This window comes from Parus major, chromosome 5 (assembly GCF_001522545.3).
Source record: "Parus major isolate Abel chromosome 5, Parus_major1.1, whole genome shotgun sequence".
NCBI lineage: Eukaryota > Metazoa > Chordata > Aves > Passeriformes > Paridae > Parus > Parus major.
The window spans coordinates 16050484-16071358 of record NC_031774.1 but is presented as its reverse complement, the minus strand read 5'-3'; the positions used below and the strand labels follow the sequence as shown (position 1 = coordinate 16071358).

At 38.7% G+C, this 20875-nt stretch overlaps 1 protein-coding gene across 11 annotated transcripts in view; it reads left to right on the top strand.

Annotated features, from left to right (window-relative positions):
* Nucleotides 1–1212: 1212 nt before the first annotated feature.
* The window catches only part of BRSK2 (BR serine/threonine kinase 2), a 303357-nt gene continuing 283694 nt past the window's right edge, over nucleotides 1213–20875 (top strand). For 6 of the 11 annotated variants that reach the window (XM_015631411.3, XM_015631410.2, XM_015631408.2 and 3 more), the window contains exon 1: nucleotides 1214–1662. In XM_015631411.3, the coding sequence (XP_015486897.1) occupies nucleotides 1569–1662 (94 nt within the window). In that variant the 5' untranslated portion in view covers nucleotides 1214–1568. Of the gene's footprint in view, nucleotides 1663–20875 lie in introns of all 11 variants that reach the window. The other 5 variants (XM_015631404.2, XM_033515384.1, XM_015631407.2 and 2 more) reach the window with 1 other exon arrangement.

The window sequence follows — 20875 nt, the reverse complement described above, 5'->3', positions numbered from 1 at the left end:
CAGACAGGCAATTTCTAGTTTTATTCCTATTTACAAGAGCATCTGTTGTTTCTGGATATAGATATTAAAAAAAGGTAAATTTCCCTCTTCAAAAAAGCCCAAATAAAGAAACCTGAAATAGTCTTCTCTCAATAAGCAATAGATAATAATAAGACTTATAAAAGTATTGCCCTCTCTTTACTCTCTTTTTACAGGCTTGTCAAGGCTACTTTCCCTGATTTGAGAATTCTTGCTCTGTCTGTGTCTCAGTTGGAATTTGAATAGCAATATGTTGACCATTTTTCTGTCTGAAGTAGGGAAGAGAAGGCAAAAATGGAACCTGTGTGTGGGAACAGCTTCAGCTTGATATCCCTGGAGACTGGCTGACAATGTTGTATGGTCCTGAATTCAGAAAGTACTTAGTCTTCTGCTGAACTTAAAGTATCTCAGCAGAATCCCTCATTTTGTGCAGCTCCCCAGTCTCTGAAGGTTAAACACAGCCACACTGGGACAAAAACAGTGAAAGTTTTCTTACACTGCTAGTGCGGTGCCTGTGGATCAAGCAATCTGTTCCTATTACCATCTAATCCCTGCATTTTCAGTTGCAATTTTAATTAGGAGAGTGGCCATTTGGTTTTTGATCTGTTCATCTAAGGACCCGAAGTTTTTTTGTTCCCATCAAATTCAAAAGCAGATCTGTCACTGAGTTCAGTGGTTACAGGACTGTCCCTGTTATTTTTCTCTCTTCCCCCACAACCCCCCCTTTCCCCCAGTTTTTCTTTAAAGGGTAAAACCCGCAGGACAGACAGGTCCACCAGAATCAAATTATTTCCCCAGCTCATTTTTAGAAATAGCTTCCCCCCCACTTTCTTATTTCCTACCACAATCTTGCTTTTTCTTTAATAATCTGGAGCTGCAGCTGCATAGTGGAGTAGAATTCAGAGGTTAAAAAAAAAAAAAAAAAAGGAAAAGAAAAAGAAAAAAAAAAAAGAAGTGTATGTTTGGATCTTAAATTAATACACACATTGTATTATATTTAATTGGGCCTTATCAATAGGCTGATGAACTTAGGTGCTTGCTGCTGCCATTGGTCATGATGCTCCGTAGCAGGCAGAGGCAGCAACTGCTGCTGATGGAAAAGAAAAGGTAGTGGAAGGAGGAGGGGAGAGGAAGGTGGGAGACAAGGGATTGGCTGCTTTTAATGTCATTCACAGCTGCGAGCCCCGGCTCTTCCGCTGCTCCAGCTCTGGCTCTCCCTTGAACAGCTCCTAGAGAGAACAAGGCGTGCGGAGCTCGGATCACCAGCATCATGCTCCTTGGGCTTGGATCGTAGATCCCCCTCTTTGAACACTAAAATAACTCCTTCGTCTTTCAGCGTCCCAAGCAGACCCAGCGAGAAAACAAGCACGTGAGAGAGAGAGAGAGGAAAGAAAGAGGAGGAAGACGAAAATCTGCAACCAAGGGGACTAAAGCAAAGAAAAAGAGTGCTTTGCTTGCACAGCTGCAAAGTGGGAATTTCAAGAGCTGCAGAGAGAGAAATTCCAGCTCATCAGCACATACACATTGCAGAATTACAGATCCAGGTAGAAATGACATCAACAGGGAAAGAAGGCAGCGGAGCTCAACATGCACAATATGTTGGACCCTATCGTTTGGAGAAAACCCTAGGAAAAGGACAGACAGGTTGGTTCTTTTGCAGCAGCACCGGTGCTAGAGGGAAGGTGCTGTAGCATCCAGTGAGGTGTTGGGGATGGGGTGTTTGAGGGTTCAGGTTTTCCCATTTGCTGTTTCAGTGAAGATAATAGTCACAGGAGATTTTGGCCTTTATTTATTTTTAGTTTCCATTTTAATTCCTTCATTTCTTCCTTTTTTATTTTTTTTTCTTTCCTCCTTTTTTTTAAAAAAAAGAAAAGAAAAAAAAAAAAAAAAGCCCAGGATGCTTTATGTTCATTACTCCTGCTAATGGGTGTTGTTCTGATGACAGCCAGAGTGCATGCAGAGGAAAAAAAATAGATGATCTGCTGGTGGTGAATTTTCACATCCGTTCCTTCACTGCCCTACTTAGAAGCATTTTTCTTTTTAATCAAATTATATTGAAATTAAAGGTTCACAGGCTGTAGTACCGAGGAGGTGGTGGTGGTGGTAGTGGGGGAGTCACCAGCAGTATTTCATGACATCATGATTGAAAAGGGTGTAGTCCTTAAGGTGCAGTTGCGGGGGGGGGGGGGTGGTGGAAATATGTACAGTATGTCTCTGGCACTGACTGCTGTGGGTATTTAGCAAATATGGATGGATGGGCTGGTGGTTTTTGTGGGTAGGGTCTGAAATACAAGAAAAATACAGGATCGGTAGCAGAATTCATTCTGGTTATGCTGTGTTTTTGTAGGAGGGGTAGGGAGGGGGGGAAGGGAGGTTATTTAATTATTTTTCTTAAAGCTTGTTTATGAAACTCGCCCCCAGCAGATTTTCCTGAATGGAACAATGGTAAGAAATATTAAAAAGAGGAAAGCGAGTGTAGGGAATTAGCGGAGAGCAGGTGCTTCTGCCCTACATGACATAATTAGATCCCCTAAATGCGTTCAAGATCTGGACTTACTGTTGCTTGCTTGGGTAGCATATTCACTTCAAGGGCAGGGGACTATTAATTGGAGGAAAAACCCTTAAAAAGAAGCCCAAACGCCTTCCTTCTTACATTTTTTTTTTTATTATTTTTAGTAACAGGTGCAGTAAGCAATGGCATCTGGCAAATTCATTGGGTTGGGATCCCCCCCAAAAGTGGATTGAGACTTGAGATTATAATTTAGGGAAGGGGCAAGATCAGACATAGAGGGGGCTTCTTTGGGCATGTGGGTGTTAAGTGTTGTTCATTATGGTGGGACAATAAAACATGATGCATTGTGGTGTATTTTTTTTTTTATAACCCAGCCGAGCTTTGCCCATCTGTTGTCTAAAGGATTTAATAGGCGTTTCCATCCCCAGCTGCTGCCTCTGCTCTGCCTGCTTCCTCACTGCCCTGCGTGGCAGCAGCTCTGCAGTCTGCAATTTTCTTAGGGACACAGTCAAAATCCAGATCTTTCTCTGTAAGAAGCAATGCTCTTCTGAGATGATTGATTATAACCTCCCCCCAATCCTTCCCCTCCTCTTCACAACCCCATAGCAACCGTTCAGAGACATGGATGAAGATGACATTGTCTTCTAGTGGAAGTGACTTTTATTTCTATTTCTTCTTTTTTTTTTTTTTTTTGTTTCAAATCTCTTCATTAAAGGTAGTTCTCTGTCACTGTTTTGGTTACCACCTTTATCCTTTGCATAGCTCAGTGACTCTTCTGCAGCTGCGTTCTTACTAAAATCTGTTCTGATGATGGTAATGAAAATATCCTACAAGAAAAATTGCAATGTATTGTTAATAAAACTGCCCTATTTCTGCTGCTAATCCCTTCCTGAAAACTCCAGGTGATCAAAGAGCCGGCTGTAGATGACAAATTCATTTTTGTCTTCATCACCATTTCCTTTTTTCTCTCTCTCTCACCTTCTCAGTACCCCTCCCTCCCCTTTAAATGCAATTGTGCCTGAGATTCCTGAAAATACAGCTGCATTAACCTTTTGCTCCATGTTCTTATAGCCTGACGTTGTGGTCCTAAAGGGTTATCTGCAGCTTTGGTTATGTTTTTTTTCCTCTCTGCTAATCTTCCTATCTTCCTCCTAAGTGATTAGAGATGTGGGGGTGGAGAGAGAAGAACAGGATGTATTTAGAGGCTTGGTGCTGTTGGCCTCTGCAGTTATTCAACCAGCTGGACAAGGGTGAAAGTTTCCTTTTGCAGTTTTACCGTATAACTGATCTTTATAGATAAGTCTCTGCTGTTTGCACACATGGATGCACATGAAATGCACAATACATGGTGTCATAGAAGCTGGAGGTGGGGGAAGGAGGAAGAGAGATCTTGAAAGTAGCTGATGTCAGTCTGTGTCTCTGTTGTTATACCCACCCTTGATTAATGGAGTGATGCACTGAGGTGAAATCTAACTCAATATTAAACATACATGGCTAAATATGGAAAGATGCCTCTTGGTCTTCTCGCATTTTCTGTGCTAATCACATTTGGGAGCATGCAGAATGGCATAACCAGTGTGTGGCATGTAGCTCATCCTCATCCTGCTTGTTTTGGAGGGTAAGCAGGCAACCTGCAGCATTTTAGGGAGAGGACAAGCAGTGCAGTAAGAGGGTCTGATAGACTATAGTATATTGTTTATCTAGGCATTTGGGTTGCAGTGGCTTGCAGATGAAGGAAGTTGTGATTGTGACTAGTTTAGAGCTTGACTTTGAAGCTTGGAAGATTAGGAGATAATGTCTTGCAATTTTTTTTTTCCAAGCGGGTGAGGAAGAGTGAGAAAAAAAATCTGGAAAAATGAAATGATGAATAGAAAGTGTAAGTTGTGTTGCAAAGTCCTTTTCGTTTTGCAGTGATCCTCATATCCAGCACTTTTTTCTGGAATAAAGAATTATTGACTCTATAAAGTTATTTCAGAAAGGCAGGTCAAGCTTTGCTCCCAGATACATCGATGTTATACAGATATGTTAATCACTCTTACCTGCTTTTATTGACATCAGAAGAAGGGGTTTTGGGGAGGAGTGAGGGCTTATTCATAGTTCAGAACAGACTTAGAGAGGGTGCCAGGGAGGGATGACTTAATGGTAGGTAGAGCTCTCTTTGGCTTTCTGTCTGTGAAGTTCATGCTGATTGTCCCCTTAGAAGCAGGAAAAAAGTGTTTAGCAGCAGCAACCTACTGGTCCCTGCAGAGAGGTCTGGCTGTGGTACCTGGGATGTTAGTGGGACCTGGTGACATCTGGCCATGGGTGGGCAAAACTGACAGGGAAAAAAACCCCCTGTTGTAATTGGTGGGTAACAACTGAAAGTGTTGATTGATCAGATATGCAGGATTTGTCCTGAGCAGCCTTCTGGGCTGGTGCGTCACGCTTGCCGAGGGTGACCGCTGCCACAAAGAGAGGATTAGTGCTTCTCAAGCAGAGAAGTTGGAAGGGGGCTACATGGGGCAGTGCTGAAAAATGGTTTGGCTTAGGTCTTCGCTGCTAGTGGGAATGAGAGAGGGACAAATATTGTTTCTAAGAATGCAACATATGAATTTAACATGTCATTTGAGTACCGTAGCAAGATGGTTTGCTTTTGTAATAGGTTGAATTTAGAGCACCTCTTCTTGACGTCATCTGGCCAAACAGCTTATGGAATCTCTATGTAAATGATCTTGCATGAATACAAGAGGCATCAGAATCTTGATTGTTGTACTCAAAAAATTATTTTACTGAAGTACAAATGTAAAAAAATCACTGCTGTGTATATATTTATGGGTGTGTGGGGAAAGCTTGGTTTATCTCAGTGCCATCAGTACGTTCTTTTACAGTTACTTATAGGAGGTTTTCAGTGTAATTAACAGTAGCGAGCAAAGGTTGTGTGTCCTTTTACAGTAACACACATGGAAACAGTGTGCCTTGAGAAGCCCCAGTCACACCTGATCATGAAGCAGTGTTACAGGTTTAGGTATAAACCTGTAATTTTCTTTTTTTGCCACTAATTTTACATTAAACCACCTTCTTGTGTATTCCTTGCTCTATTTTTTTTTTTTTTAGAATTCCACAGTTATCTCTGTTCTTGTGTTTCTTTTGGCCTCATTAGCCTCTGTTTCACCCTTGAAACTCTTAACACTAATTCAAACTGACTGTAGTGAATATTTATTAATGAGTGCAAAGATGAGGAACTGAAGTATTTCTTGTGAAAATCTTCAGCATTTGGAGGGTTTTCTTGTATTTTCGTTTGGCAGTCACTGTACAGGCTTTGGTATCACTGTTTGCTCTAGCACCAATTCAGTTCGTAGTTGGAATTTCTAAAATGCTGGTTTGTCTACAAGCAATAAGGCATTGGTTCTAAGTGGGAGTTACTTTATTCACACTGAGATAAACTTCATGGGAAGTTGAATGTTGCTTATCCATTTTGTTCCGTTCTTTTTACTCTAAGCCCAGTACAAAAAGTCATGCTTGAAACTCACGGTTTTCAAGGCACTTTGACCTTCACAGAAAGTGTACGAGTTCCCTTTTCTGCATTGCATCCCATATCACTTACAGCTATTTTGGTGTATAACATGTTAATTATATATGAGCCATGAGCAAGGTGTTCAGCAGTGTGCTATTGGGTTATGTAAGATCAGAAATCATTAAATGTGGGTCTTAGTGAATTTAAAAGCCTTTTATTCAGTGAGAGCTTAAACAGAACATTTCTTTACAGCCTTTAACCATCTGTTTCCATGACATTGGCAGAAACTGAAATTTGTTAATTTTTTTTATTTGTCTCTGTCAAATTTGGTTGACAACTTCTGCTCTATTCAAGGAATGTTGAGTAGTCAATGTGGTCTCAGAAGCCTGGTTTCCTTAGGTAAGTAGGCTAAACAAAGTATATTCTCTTCATTCATACTGCTGTAATTTTTTTTCTAAGCCAGCGTGTTGGATCTAGAGAGAATCTAAGCAGTACAGCTTTCTTCCATTTAGCTGTCTAGATGAATATATCATCATAAGAGTTGTAAATCATTGCAGTTTTCCTCATGGCCTTTTTAAACATACAGGTAAATAACAAAGCAGTATATATCCTAATAATATTTTCATACATACACTTTGCTTTCCATACAAACGTTTCTTTCGAAGCAATATGAACCCATAGTCTCCTTCATGATAGTCTGTGAAGACTTAAGTGTTGAATTTGTTATCACAGAAATAAATACAGCAAGCAATACTGTAGGTAGTAGAGGTCTTAAGAATGAAAATTTCCCAAGAAAGGTTATGTCATAGTGACTCACATTTAATGGGTTATCAAGTAATGGTTACGAGTTTTGAGAGATTTGGTCGTTCTTAACATTATATACCTCTGACTTTTCAAAAGTACTGTTTGCCTGCTTTGCTGACTGAAGTAAACTACCTGCTACTTGTCTGAACTGGAAAGTTCAGCTATCCCTTTTATGACTTTCAATCTTTTTATTTGTTTTGTTTTGTTTAGTTTATTGTTTGAATTAGCAACTTCCTGTTTGCTAAATGCAGTGAAAATTATTTTTAACTTCCATCCTTCTGAAAACTTAGTAGGGGCATGCCATTAGTCTTTTACCTCACTATCAGTAGCACAATTATTATGAACTTGTGGAAACAGCAGCAGGCTCTGAATTTATTGTTTTTCTTTGGAAAGCACAGAAAGCTTTCTCACCCAAGAGTTGTTAAAATTGAGATACTGTCAAATGAGTAGGACTCTATGACTATATACTTACATTTCAGATGCCAGCAGGAACTGTGTAAGCACTGATTTCACAAATAGGGTTCTTGCACTGTGCAAGCACTTTTTTACTTTTTGTCACTTTTCTAATGTCATTTTGTTCTGCCACAGCAAGAAGGACTGCCTTAGGGTAAGGAGAGAGGTTGAAGAAAGGAAAAGAGCTTCTTGTTAAAATTTATCTTTGGAGAGGAATTCTTTTGATCTCTAGAAAATCTGTGATTCTATGAGAAGACCAAGTGTAGTGTTTTAGGTAGGTTCTTACAATTGCTTTTGTAAACTGGATGGAGCAGGCAGTCTATGTTTTGGATTCTCCAGCATTGCAATGTTTTTCAGTATGTCATAAGTTTACTCCATACATTACATTTTGGGAAGTCTTTAATGTTGTGTGATTTTGAGAGTTAAACCATAATTGCAATGACAATAATAAATGTGATACACACCTAAAAATTAGCAGGTAGGTAATATAGAACAAATGTAGGTGGTGGAAGAATTCTAGCATTTAGGAAAAAAATTGAAAGGAAATTAGAAGTTTCTAGGTAATACCTTCTGAAGTAAAAGACATTGCATGAGGACTGTACTGTGCACATAAGAGCAGTCATAGTAAGACAAGGTAGAAGCCTGGATGTAGATTTGAAGGTACAGTAAAGGCAGAGACATAAAAGAATGCTCAGTAGTGGTCCTCTTCAAATGCTGAAATATTGTAATTTGCCCTTGTGGAGTCAGTCCGTATTTTGAGCTGATATCAGCAGAAGGTTCATCAAGTCTGGGATAAATAGATGAGGGTGGATTTTTTAATTTTTTTTTGTTTGTTGTGGATTGTCCTATTAAGAAATATCCCAAATAAATTTTCTGGTTTTGTTTTTTTTTAAACAAGACCAAGATGTTTAGCAATCCTAGTCAATAATGCTGTTCATCCTGCTTACGGAATATGAGGAGATTGTTCCATTTCCAGTTCATGCATAAACATTATGTTTTTCTACAAAACAGCCATAATGATCTGTAGAATAACATGAATAATTTGTTGTAAATAGTGTTCTTAATGAACTTGAACCGTCTTCATCTGCAGTGTCTGTAAATGCAGAGTGATTTCCTTTAAATCCTTATTTGTTTCAGATTTTCTGGCAAACAGCTATTTATATCTCCTTTCCCCAACTGTCTTTACCTCACTTGTGGATTGGTTGCACTTATGCAGTATTCAAAGACTTGAATTGTACTCTTGAGTGTAGTCTGTTGGGTATATTGCATAAGAGAATTGCATTCTGCTTGGATCATTGTGCAAGCACTTCCAATACAGTTGTTTGCAAGTTCAAACCAAAAATTCAGTTTTCCTGGACAGCTGGGACGTGATTCCTATGAGCATCCATGCTTGGTAGATCTAAGTTTTCCAGAAAGTCTTTTTAAAAGCTACACAAGTATGACCAAATTAAACTTGATTTAAAATGCCTACTTTTAGAGCATATTAATATTGCTCACTTGGTTTAATTTTACTTATTCTACATTTAATTTTGAATAAGAATATAAATTTTTTTATTAATTAATTGTGCTTACAGACTAGAAACATTACTAATAAAAATATGTTAAAAGCCACACTAAAAAATTACCCAGAAGATTTTTTTTCCATTGCTTTATAGCTTTTAAAAGTTTGGTTTGAGTGGACGTTAGGTGTAATGGCAGAATTTGTTTTGATTCCTTTCACAGAAATGCATTACTGGCTATTGATGTAGCTGCAAGCATTTTGTTCTTGGATGTGTCATTTGTGGCAGAGATGCCTATCAGGGTGTAGTTGTCCTGTGGACTGTGTAAACAGGAATGCACTGTTTCTTTTGCAATGACCTTGGGATAAACTTTTTAAAGGCTATTAAATGCAAGTGTGTCATGAGATTGAGGATAGAAAGCAATATGGACAAAGAAGGAAAACGATGGGGTGTGTGTTTAAGCAAATCCAGGTCCATTCTCTTTCGAGTGGTACTTTTGCCTTCCTTGAGGGCAGAGTAACCTTCAGGCTGGTGCAGGTGCCTGATGCATGCTCAGTTCTGGAGTTGGTAGAGTAGGACACTTTCCTTGAATTGTTAGCACTCTTGGTTTCATTTTGAGGAAATTATTTTATTACTTCCTGAAGGCCACAGAGAAATACCAGGCCAGCTGATATGAAGTAGCCCTAAAGCTACCCTAAATAACTCTTTCATGGAGTTCTAATGGCCAAGCTTACTGTTTTGCACCCCATGTTTGTGCCAAGCAGTTCCTGGCTTTTAGCTTTAGTTGTACCTACTTTGGCTTCCTCGATAAAGTCTGCTTTTCAGTTTTTTATCTAATAATCCACCCATTGATAATGAGTGATTTGATAATTAAGGAGTTTGAAAGAAGGTAGATAACTTGTCAGCTACTGACTAAAGGAGATTATTGCTGGTGAAAACTTGGCAGTGAGATTTGTGAATCGGCTGGCAGCAGATGGGTTAATGCAAGGTGCAGGGGGATATTGAGGAGAGAAATCATTGTCAGGTGTCTTAGGGTGGGGTGCAAGTACTATCTATTTTTCTTTCTTATTTTAGTGTTGCAACACTATGTGGGAATTATAGGTAAGATCATATGTTCAGTGAAGTACTTACCTTTAATTTTTCTTTATTTTAATGGAAAACTCTTTTCAGGCATCCATTTAGTAAGTGGCTCTCTGCTTCAACTTCCAAAACAACATGCTGTCTTTATATTCTGAGGCTTTTGCAATTTTGATTTTTTGATTTGCTGTCTTTTGCACTATATGCTTAATGTGGGAGAAAACAAATCAGGGTGGTGATGTATATATTTTTTAATAATATCTACATTACCGATGTATTAACACACTCTGTTTTTGCAGTGTCATTCCTCAGTGTGTTCAGCTTTAAATGCCATAAACTGACTCCCCTTGTATTTTACCTATTAAAAGCACTATTGACTGCTACAGAAGTAATGGAGGAGCTGATTTCTGGAAGAAGCAAACTGGACTGGACTAAAAATATGTTAATTTTTTACTGTTCGTCTAAAGCCTGCTCATAGAACTATTAAGTGTCAGTCTGCCAAAGTGGAGCAGCAGCTGCAAATGAGAATGCACCAGGTCTTCATACTGACCCAGCAGAGAATGATGATGAAATTGCTTGGCTCTTTATCTTCTTTCATTCTTAATTATTTTATGTGTGGCTAGCAGTGTAGACACTAGGTTTCCACACAGATACTCCTATTGGAAAAGTGATGATTTTGTTGTTTTGGTCCAGAATGAGGCACACCAAATCCCAGGTACATAGTATTGGCTTATCTGCCTTACAGGAATATAATTTATGAGAAAGAAGGACCTTCAAGAACATATTTGCAGCTAAACATGAGCTGGAGATGTTTCCTTTTTAAAATGTCCTTTTTAAAAATTCTATTAAAAAAAATAGATATCCTGCTCTGTTGAAGTCTGGGCTCATCTAGTGTTAGCCTTTGCTAAGACTAATGTTTTGTTGCATTGGCATTAAAGCACAAGTTTAAGTGGGAAAATAAGACTTCATATCCCAGATCTTTGTGGAGTTAAATGTACTATGTGGGATGCTAAAAATTTTCTGATGTCTTTTGCTGACAGTTTGCCAGCAGAGGATTGGGTTACTTATCACGCCAGCCATTTGCCCTGGGTGAGTTTCATTCAGTGATTGTGTGAATTCCTTTTAATAAGTGTGACTTGTCCCTAAGATTAAGGAATGGATTTGACTATTTAAGATTTTTACCATACTGTAATCTCTTAATCTCTCCCACTATTCTATTAGAAAGCTCTCATTGTATTTTCAGATTCTAAATGATGGGTAGCTTGGCTGTCATGTTGAGAAAACCTGCTGGCAGCAGGTACAGGTTTGGTCCATGGTTTTCTTTTTGAAATCCTCATCATCTGTTTTTTGGTTTGAATTTTTGTGGGCTTTTCTTTGGGTTGCTTTTGGGGTTTTGTTTGTTTATCTTTGTTTTAAACTTTGGCATTATCTTGCCTCTTCAAAATAGAAACTGATCCAAGGATCATCATCCTAATTTAGAGGCTACTAGACAGATATTTGGTTCTTTCTACATGTGCAATCTCTGAGAGAAAATTAATTAGGATGCTAGGAAGGTGTTTTCAGGAAATTTTTGGGGATGTTATAGTTCCATGGCTGAGACCCTTCATTTTTTAGGCCCTGTTTAAATAGGTTCATGTTTACTGCTAGAAGAGCTGGTAGAAATACTCAAGGACATAGCCCATGTCTAAATAAGCATCTATTATCATAAGAATTTTTTTCTTAACTGTATGGTCATGGTAGACTGAAAAACAAGGTACTTTTATGGTTGTCTCATACTTACACAAGATGCTTTTGTCTTTGAGAAATTAATTCACTATATGTCCTTGGAGAATTGTTTTCTCTTAGGTGTATTTTTTTTCCTTCCATATTTCATGTGTCTAGCCTAGCTCGTGAACTGAGGGGAAGGATCATTTGTGTTACATTATCTGCATGTAATCCCTTTCATGCTAAGGCACTAATCCTAGTCAGGCCTTTGTGTGTGAATAGGAAGTTCCATTTAAATATAGGAAGAAGCTCCTCTGCTGTGAGAGTGGGTTGCACCTGGCACTGGTTGTGTGGAGATGTTCTCCTCCCTTGCATTCATTCAAATCCAGACTAGACAAAGCCTTGAGCAGCCACTCTGGTTGACTGTGCTTTGACCAAGGGTGTTGATCTAGATGATCTCCAGAGAGCACTTCCAGCCTCAACTCTTCTGCTATTCTGTGTTATCCTGTGCAGCTCAACTGTAACTTGCTCAGTGAACTATAAAACTAAGGAACTCTGTATTCTCCAGTTTTGTACCCTGTATTTCCCTGCTGTCCCTGCTCTTTCTCTGTCCCTTGTCTCTTGGACTAGGTGAGGGACAATGTTTGTTTCTCAATTTGAGCTGTCTCTGCTGCTTGTCTGTCTTTTTTCTTTCTCTTGAAATACATTAAGGATTAAATCACAAGTGAGCTTTCTGTGGTGGGAGTGATAGTTTGAATCTCTTAGGTTTTTTTCCACAGACTTTCAGCACCTTCCATTAAATGTGTAGAATCTTAGAGACTTCCCTTGCTCTTTCAAACTTGGCTGGAACTTGACAACGGGTTCTGATGTTATGGGGAATTGCAGGCAGACAGCTTGAACATCTAAATTTTATTTCCTTTAAAAAATCAGGTTAACTAACAGAAAGCTGCCCTAAACAGCACAGCTTCTCTGATCTTCACTTGGTTTTGAGGCCATGAGATGCTGCTACGGCAGATCGAGGTTGCTGCAATACAGCTGCTCTTCAGGTATTGCCCTCATCTTGGCCAAGATTCTTATACCAAAGTTAGAAGGAAAAGGTGGTGTTAAAAGCACATTATGATTCCCTAAAGCTGGGGATATCCCCATACAGCTTGGCAGGCTGGATTCCTGCCTGCTTGCTGCTGCTGGAGCCTTGCAAGGGCGATGGAGACTTGAACTTGGTCATTTCTGTTTGCAAGCTGAGCTCAGTGCTCAGGGAGTGTGGGAAGAAGGGAGCCCTCTCTGTATTTCCTCCATGTATCCATTTTGGTACAGTGGCAGTATTTGAAGTAGTCCTTTCCTGCAGAAAGCTGAGAGGAAGACTGAGAGCTGTTTGTGTGTTTGCAATGCCTGTCTGTACAAAATCGTCACCAGAGACAAAGCCAAGTATTATATTAGAACTTGGCAATGGTGCAGGCACTATCGCCCTATTAAACGCAAGCATTTGTTTTTTTTTTGTAAAGACACGACTATGAGTGGCACAGCTTTTAAGATTCCTTACACTTTGTGAGCACTAGCCTTCAAGTTTGTCATTAGTCTTCGAAGCTAATTAAATCTACCCTTTTTCCCTCAAAATTCCCACTCCTGTAAATCAGTAATGCTTGATTAAAATCAGTAATCATCGACAATAAAGAATGATCTGTCCTAGAGTTTCTGGGTTTTGTCCCATGCTGCTTTTCTTCTGGGTCTGTGGTTTATTTCATTGCTCATATTTATGAAATTACATCTCTTTTACTTCTGGTTGTTTCCTGGTTGTGATGAAGGCATTACTTAGGCAAATTCCCCACTCAGTTACATCTGTGCAGTCTCAGTGACTTCAAGGCCTTCCTCACGTTTATCTGAGAGGGGAGTTTGACTCATGAGCAAGCCTCTCATTGATGGCAGCAGAGGCAGACCTCTGGCAGTGTTCTATTTAAGAGCAGCCTAGGAATACATCTCTGCGGTGAATATTCAAGCAAATTAGAGCACTAAGTGGAATGATAGTGTAAGCAAATTCAATTCAAACTGAAAATACAGGCCCAGCATTTTACAAATTACTATATTTCATCCTTAAAGCAGAAGTCTGTCTGCTTAGCTAGCACACAAATTAAGGCAAGCAAATGCTTTAATACTTTTAGTAGTAATTCTTCTCTGGTATTCCATACATACCTGTACTGAAATTACCCAACCAGCATTAAGTTTCAGGATGGAGAAAATGTCTTTACATTTATCGTTACTGCATCTCTGCTAGGGAAAGGAACAACCAGACTACTAGCATGATTGGAACAGTTGCCATCTTTATTATCAGGGGTCTTGTCCTGCTCAGACAAAATTCTGCAAAATTAGGCAGGGTTTCTGGATCTGTGTCCTTAATGCTGTTACCACCATTTCTCTTATCACTGAATTAGATGAGTTATGGCTGTGAAGCCTCTCTATCTCCACCAATTCTTATTTATCCTCAGTGCTTTGGTGCCTGTGGCTCTGTGGAGCCAGGTGGGCTGAGGACTGCTTCACAAGAATTCAGAGCAATCTTGATTAAAATAGCAAAATTAACATCATATTTACTGTTCAAGTGTCTACTGCAAAATTCTGAAGAGTTCATCAGATGGGAGAAACTCGTGTGCTCTAGGTCTTTTTTCTTCTCATTGAAGTGGGGATTGAACACATGGCTAGGCTGAGGATCTGGATTAAAGGGTATGTGTAACTTGCAGTCACAGGTGGAATTCTAGCCCTGGTGGCTAGTGCTGTTCTCTTCTGGCACAAAAGTGATGAACAGAGGGCAGTGAAGGTTGGAGAAGCGTACCAGAGCTCCTAAGAACACTGCCCTGTGTAGAAGTCCTGTCTTCCCCATTTACCTTATTATTTACTTGCAGCAGTTGTGCCTTTGTTTTGGTCTCTTGATAAACTCTGCAACAGCTACAGATCAATATGGTGTGTCAGATGTGGATAAGCTGAGCATTTTTATACATAATGCATCGTATACTTTGTGTAGGGGAGACTTCATTTCAGGGTTTCTTTGGAATTTTTGTGTGTGTGTACACAAAATACCAACTTTCTGCTTGATCCTGTAGAGTTCTAATTCTCTTATGCAAGATTATTCTGTATTTTCAAGTCTTGGATTAAAGGTACTGAACTTCTCAAGGGGTGGGTCGCTATTTGTACTCTTGAGGACTCTAAAATGCTACAGGGTCCTAGCTGGGACATTTCTTGGCTTCAAGAGTAGCAGAGATGTGTACAATACAGGATCTGTTTGTGTCATTGTGCAGTTGTAAGGCAGATTATTCAGAAACAATAACTATGTAGTCTTCACTGGCCTTAACAGGCTCAGTCACTGACTTGGGGTGGAGCCTTTGACTGGTAAAAAATTACATATATTTTTTTTATGATGCCTGCTGTAAAACTAAGATAATTCTTGGCTTCCTTTTTGGGACTGACAGGGTTAGCCAGCTAACATAACTTTTTCAGAAATAAAAAGCATCATGAAAAGGTTTGGGATAACCCTACTATTTAAGTCTTGTGATTTTTTTTCTTTACTTTTCTCTTTTCTTTTTTTTTTTTTTAACCTCCTCAGGATGGATTGGACCATACAGCCTGGTCTGGTCAGGTGATGATATCTGTTTATGCTGTATTTGTCTTCCATAGATTTTCCTTTTGATTATGGAAACATTGATACATTAATGCTGAAATTTCTGTGGCTGCATTTAAAAGTAAAATTGTTCATCTAGCTAATAAAATGGAAAAATTGCTTTGGTATTCCCATTTTGACAATATGTGGCTATGCTGACTTTTGTTGCTGCTTTCCTTAGGGGCATTTGTCCCTGATCTCTCAAACAAAATGTCACTGAGTAAAACTATGTATGATGCTGTGTGTTCTAGTTACAAAAGATTTATAACTTGGTCACTTTTATTTATGCCTCTGTGGACCTGGTGGAATTCTACTGCAGTGTTAAAATGCAGCAGTTTCATTTTCCTGCAGGCAGCAGCCCTCTGGTGGTGTGCGGTTTTGTTTTGGTGGTTTTTTTGTCCTCTTTTTTTTTTTTTTCCCTTTCCCCTTTTAACTAATTTTTGGAGATTCAGATAGACTGATAAAGATGAAGAGAAGCCTTTAAAGCCTTTACAAGTGCCTCAAATTAAGCTGCCACATAGTCCCATATCTCTTCTCTTTTCCTTTCTAGTCCTCACTTCATCACCACCCCCACCTAAATTTGCAAGCGGGACATAAAAGACAAAGAAAGGTTACAAAATTAACCCCATGGATAATACCAGCAGTCTTATTTGGCAAACTGGTATTTACCAAATACTGTTATCTGTAAGTTTCAGCTCCCAGAACTACTGCCTGGAAAGGGTATAGGTCGGTGTGAAGTGGGTGGCTCAGCTCCGGGTTATTCTGAGGACCAGACTGTTAGGAATGTAGGCATTTCTGAGGAGGCTGCTGATGAACTTGAAAATTGAAATATCAAAGAATTTTTTTAAGGGATGACCTTAGGAGTTTGTTACATGGGTGTTAAAGATAGTCATACTGTAAGTTACTGTCTGGAAAAAATATTTTGGCTAATGGGGAAGGATAATCTTCTCATCAGTGCCCTAAGAGTGAAATTTACCCTTTTGCTAGTGTGAGATTTAGCTATAACTTGAGTCCCACTTAAGACCCATTTTGAAGTACTAAGTTATGTTCTGAGTGGTAAAAATGGGAGTTCAGAAAACAGATAAAATATTGCTTCTTACTGTTTTTGAGATAATATGTCAGAGTTTTGTGCAAATGAATTTTGAAATTATTAAGGCTGTTCTAGGGATGCATTTGGCTTGGTTTCCTTTCCAGGACTACAGTAAATGTCAAAATCATGCTGTGTCTGCGACTGTGCTACTGTGTAAATACTCTGTAGGAAGACATGCAGTTTTGTTAACAATTGAATGCTGAAGGGTTTAGGGCAAATAATTCCAGTTAAGATTAGTTGTTTTAAAATGTACTCATTTTTGACTGTGGTGTTTGAAACCTACTGTTTGTCTGTAAAGCAAAACCAAAGTTACTGCTTAGGTTTCTGTGTTGTTTTGGGGTTTTTTTTTTGTTCATTTTAAAGAAGAATGGGATCAGTAAATTAAAAACATTAATGTACAGAATAACTTCTGTTATTTTTAGCGATGGACAGTGGTTGTGCTGTATGAGCCCTTGGCAGTATTTGGTTGAACTTGATACTGTGGACAGCAGTTGATACAAATTTGAGGCCTTATTTGCTAATGCTTTAGGTCACTTGTAGTACAATTGCCGAAAATTATCAAGAGACATTTGTGCCAGCTAAGACAGATGATGCAAAAGCATTGTTTCACCCATGATGCTTTTGGGTGTGTAAGTCTTGGCTCTTTTTGCTGGGTTTGCCTTGGTCAGGAAGCAAAGGTCCAGCCTAGTGCACGGTTTGGGGGCAGAGTCTGACCCGTGCAAAGAACTTCCAGTGCACATAGATTATATATTAGAGGGGCAGTGACAATTTATAACCTTTTTTGCTTGCAGTTAGCATGGGAGAATAGGAGAGGTTAAGGCATCACTCGTTCTTGCCTAGCCCACAATCTCCAAAACATGATTTTGTTTTTGATTATTTAGATTCCTGTTTGTCATTTAAAACACAGCACTGTAACACATGGTGCAGTAGGTTATTGGTCATTTTTTGGAGGCAGAGTAAAAATTGTTTATTGCTTACTCAGACATGTTTAAGAAAAAGAAAAGGCAAAAAAAAGACTTTGGGCCCTTCATATTTTTTTGTTTCTTCAGCATGCTTGTCAATTTGGCTGTGAGATGACTAAAGTGAACAGCTTTCTGCCATCCAGTGGAGAGGGATACAAGTTTTTTAACTAAATCCATAAAAGAATAGCAATGCAAAATCTTTGGTAAGGAAATTAACTTATAAAAACCCAGAATTTTCCCTGAATTACCAGAAGTTTATGGTAGTTCAAAAGTTTTTTAAAAAAAATTAAAAAAAAAATTAATTACTAGGCTGTGGATGAAGTGAAAGCGAGTCATTCTTCAATTCAAAAGGCAAAGTTGTCCTCCTCCACCCCAATTGATTATTCTAAATACTTTTTTTCTAATGAAAACCTCAAAATATGTTTATTTCCAGTCTAAAAATGAATTCAAGTTGTTTGTGGACATTGCTGTGGGTAGGGTGTTGAACTTGATAAGACTTTTGTGTTGGCCCTAAGACAGCTGTACATGCATCCTAGGAGAAATTAAATCACCAAGACTTTATTCCCTAATCTTAACACAAAAGCAGGTGTGATTATGGTGTCAGTGGCCTGGCTCTTATGTGCAATTTCTTTTGTTTCCTATTGTCTCTTAACTTGCAAAAATACTGACATTTGAAAGGAAGTGGTTTAAAACTCATTTGCCTTCTTACTGATTCTGGTTTTGTGAGTGGGTACACCTGATACTGTGACCTTTGCAATGCATTTCTTGCCATTCAATGTTTGTCTTGCTGCGAACTTGCATAGATGGGCTGTTTCTCCACATTTTGGAAGTTGTGTAAGGCAAGGCAATTCATATGCAAAATAGCATTCAAATAACAACTTAAAACAACACTGTCCTGTAGTTTTGGGTTATAACAGGCTGTTTTACATGAAAGTCTAAAATTCTCCCTGGTCATCAGATTTGTATTTTGTTCAGAAATTGTGTTTTACACAAAAAATCTCACATAATGATGGGTCAAATTTATGTTCTTGCTGCACTTTTTTTTGTTTCTTCTTGCAACTCTGGTGTTTCATTGATGTTTCTTTGGATTTACAGCAATTTGACAAAGCAGAGCAGTGCGATATCCTACTATGGACCTTGTTGCTTTCCACGTGTTCTTATAGGAGTCCCCATACTGAGGTCAGGAAATGGGTGCTACTGGGAAGCTGTTTCCAGGGAGGATGTTTTGTAGTTGCTCTCCTGAAACAACTTCAGGAGACTTCAAAGAAACAACTTCAAAGACTGGGTCATAAGCAGTAAAAGTATAGATAGAAATATTAGTCAAATATGATTTGATTATAAGCTATATAAGCAGAGAAAGAAACCATGATGCTTTCTCTTGTCAGCTATGAAGCTTATTTAAAATGACGTATACTTCTGAAGAGAAGCATTTAGGTATTGAAATGTAAGTGGGTGACAAAGAAGCAATACATATGCAGCAGCTTTATTTCCCTTCACTTTTGTGTTTCCATCTCAGTCATAGTAGCAACTATTGACAGTATTGGAAATAACTTCTTTGGCTTTCTTATTTCTCTGGTCCTATATTAAACTATATTATTCTTTGGCATTCAGCAAGTCAGTAGTACAGGATCATCTTACTGCTCACCCTTTGATTTTTCACTCTTTCCCTGTGGCAACTTTCCCTGCTGGATGCATGTGGATTTAGCTTGATTCCCAGCCTTGCCAGCAGCATTGTAAAATCGAACTGTAGCATTTGAAAATACTGCTGTATTGAAAAACAAGCTGGAGCAATCCAGACTTGGATTTCAAAGGGAATGGAAAGATCTTGATCCATGCTGCTTTGCAAGCTCAGCACCACAGAGTGTGATTGACTGTAAGCTCACTCATATTATGAAACACTGAAGGGAATTTAGTGTAATAACAGGCTGGAAAAGTGGGATATGTGAGATCAGGAAGAAGCCCAGAGGCTGTCTCTCTCCACAGGCAAATTGGTGCTTTGCTTATGCTGTTGTTAAAATGGCTTGATAGCTCTGAGGCTATTGAGTCTTACTTTAGATTTCCACTGCTTCACAGTTTAACCGTGGGTTACTCCAGGAGCATCCTGGGTTTGTATCCCATAATCTCAATTGGAGTTGATTTATTTTGTATGTGTAACTCAAAGATCAGATTTGGTGACTATGGGCTGGATCCTCAGCTGGTGTTATTTGGTTAAGAGCCTTGGACTACATGCTGTTGGACTGACTCTAGTTATGGATGTAACCTTCTATGTAAGGGCAGAGACAACAATTTTTAAATTTGGGAAAGCGTCTAGACATTGTATTTTCTTGTTTCAAACATTGTGACTTGAAAAAAGTACAAAACCACATGCATTATGAAAGTTTTTATTGTCTGAAGTTTTAGATACTGGAAAGAAGGTAGGTGTTTGTTTCAGTGTTGGAAAAGGCCATTTTGTAACCTTGATTTATTTTTTTTTTAACTTTCTTTATATAAGTGATCTCTGAATTTATAGCAACTGTATTTCTATGTTGATACAATAGCCACAGCTTGGATATTGCCTCTGTTCTGATCTATACACAAATACCTACAATTCTCTTAGACAATTGACCTTTGGGCCTAGAATTCTTACACTTGACCTCTGGTCCAGAAATTACTTCTTTCTGTCTCAGGAGAGCTCTATAAAAATCTGTATGATGAGGTTTATTTTATCTGACTGTTGACAGCAGGTGGTGGTAAGAAAGGGGAAGTCAGTAGTTCAGTTCCTTACTGGAATTAAATCCATGAGAAAATAAAGATGGTCCTTTATTTGCGATTTGCTTGGTACCTTCCCAGTACTTATCTTGCTCCACATCAGACTTAATAATTTTCGTTCTTCATTTTCATCAGAATTATCAAAATTGTTAATTTTGCATTAATACCCACTGATAAGTAGTCATGTGGTGAAACACATGCAGTTAAACAGAGGTACATCTGGCTACAGGTAAGATTTTAAGTCTGAGGCTTAACCACCTTAGAATTTCAGGAGAGTGAGAATAGAAAAGTGTTTTTTTTGTTCCAGAACTGAACATAACCACATACTTACTACTTCCCTGAGTAAGGTGCAAAACTGCAAAAGGGCCTGTCTTTATATCTGTCTTGGACATTGTCCAAAATCTCATGCCATTTCACATTATCAGCCTAATTTTACTTGTGTATGTCTGTGCTGCAGTTTGTAATCAGGCAAGAACTCCAGACTGCTGTCGTTGGTTCAGGGTGATACCTGGATTTACTAATTTAAAAGGGTCTTGGTTATCTGTGTTCTGCACTGCAGTCAGTTTTCAACAGTCTGGTTCTTGATGAACACAACAGGAATGCTGTGATAAAACAAGTTTTCTTGTGTCAGAGCAGTGTTCTCTCTTGTTACAGTATGGTGTAGTGGATTTGTTCAGCGGTCAGTTTTAGAAGTGCTGCAGCAGCTGACTTCAGAATTACCAGTAGCAGGATCTTTTTGCACTTTTTTGCCCCTGGTATCTTGGTTAGTAATTTCTTTCTGTCTGCATGTGTCAAAGATTGCCAGTTGATTTTTATTTTGACATGGGGATATGAATCTGTTCCAAATGTCTGTCTGTACTTCGGATGGACGT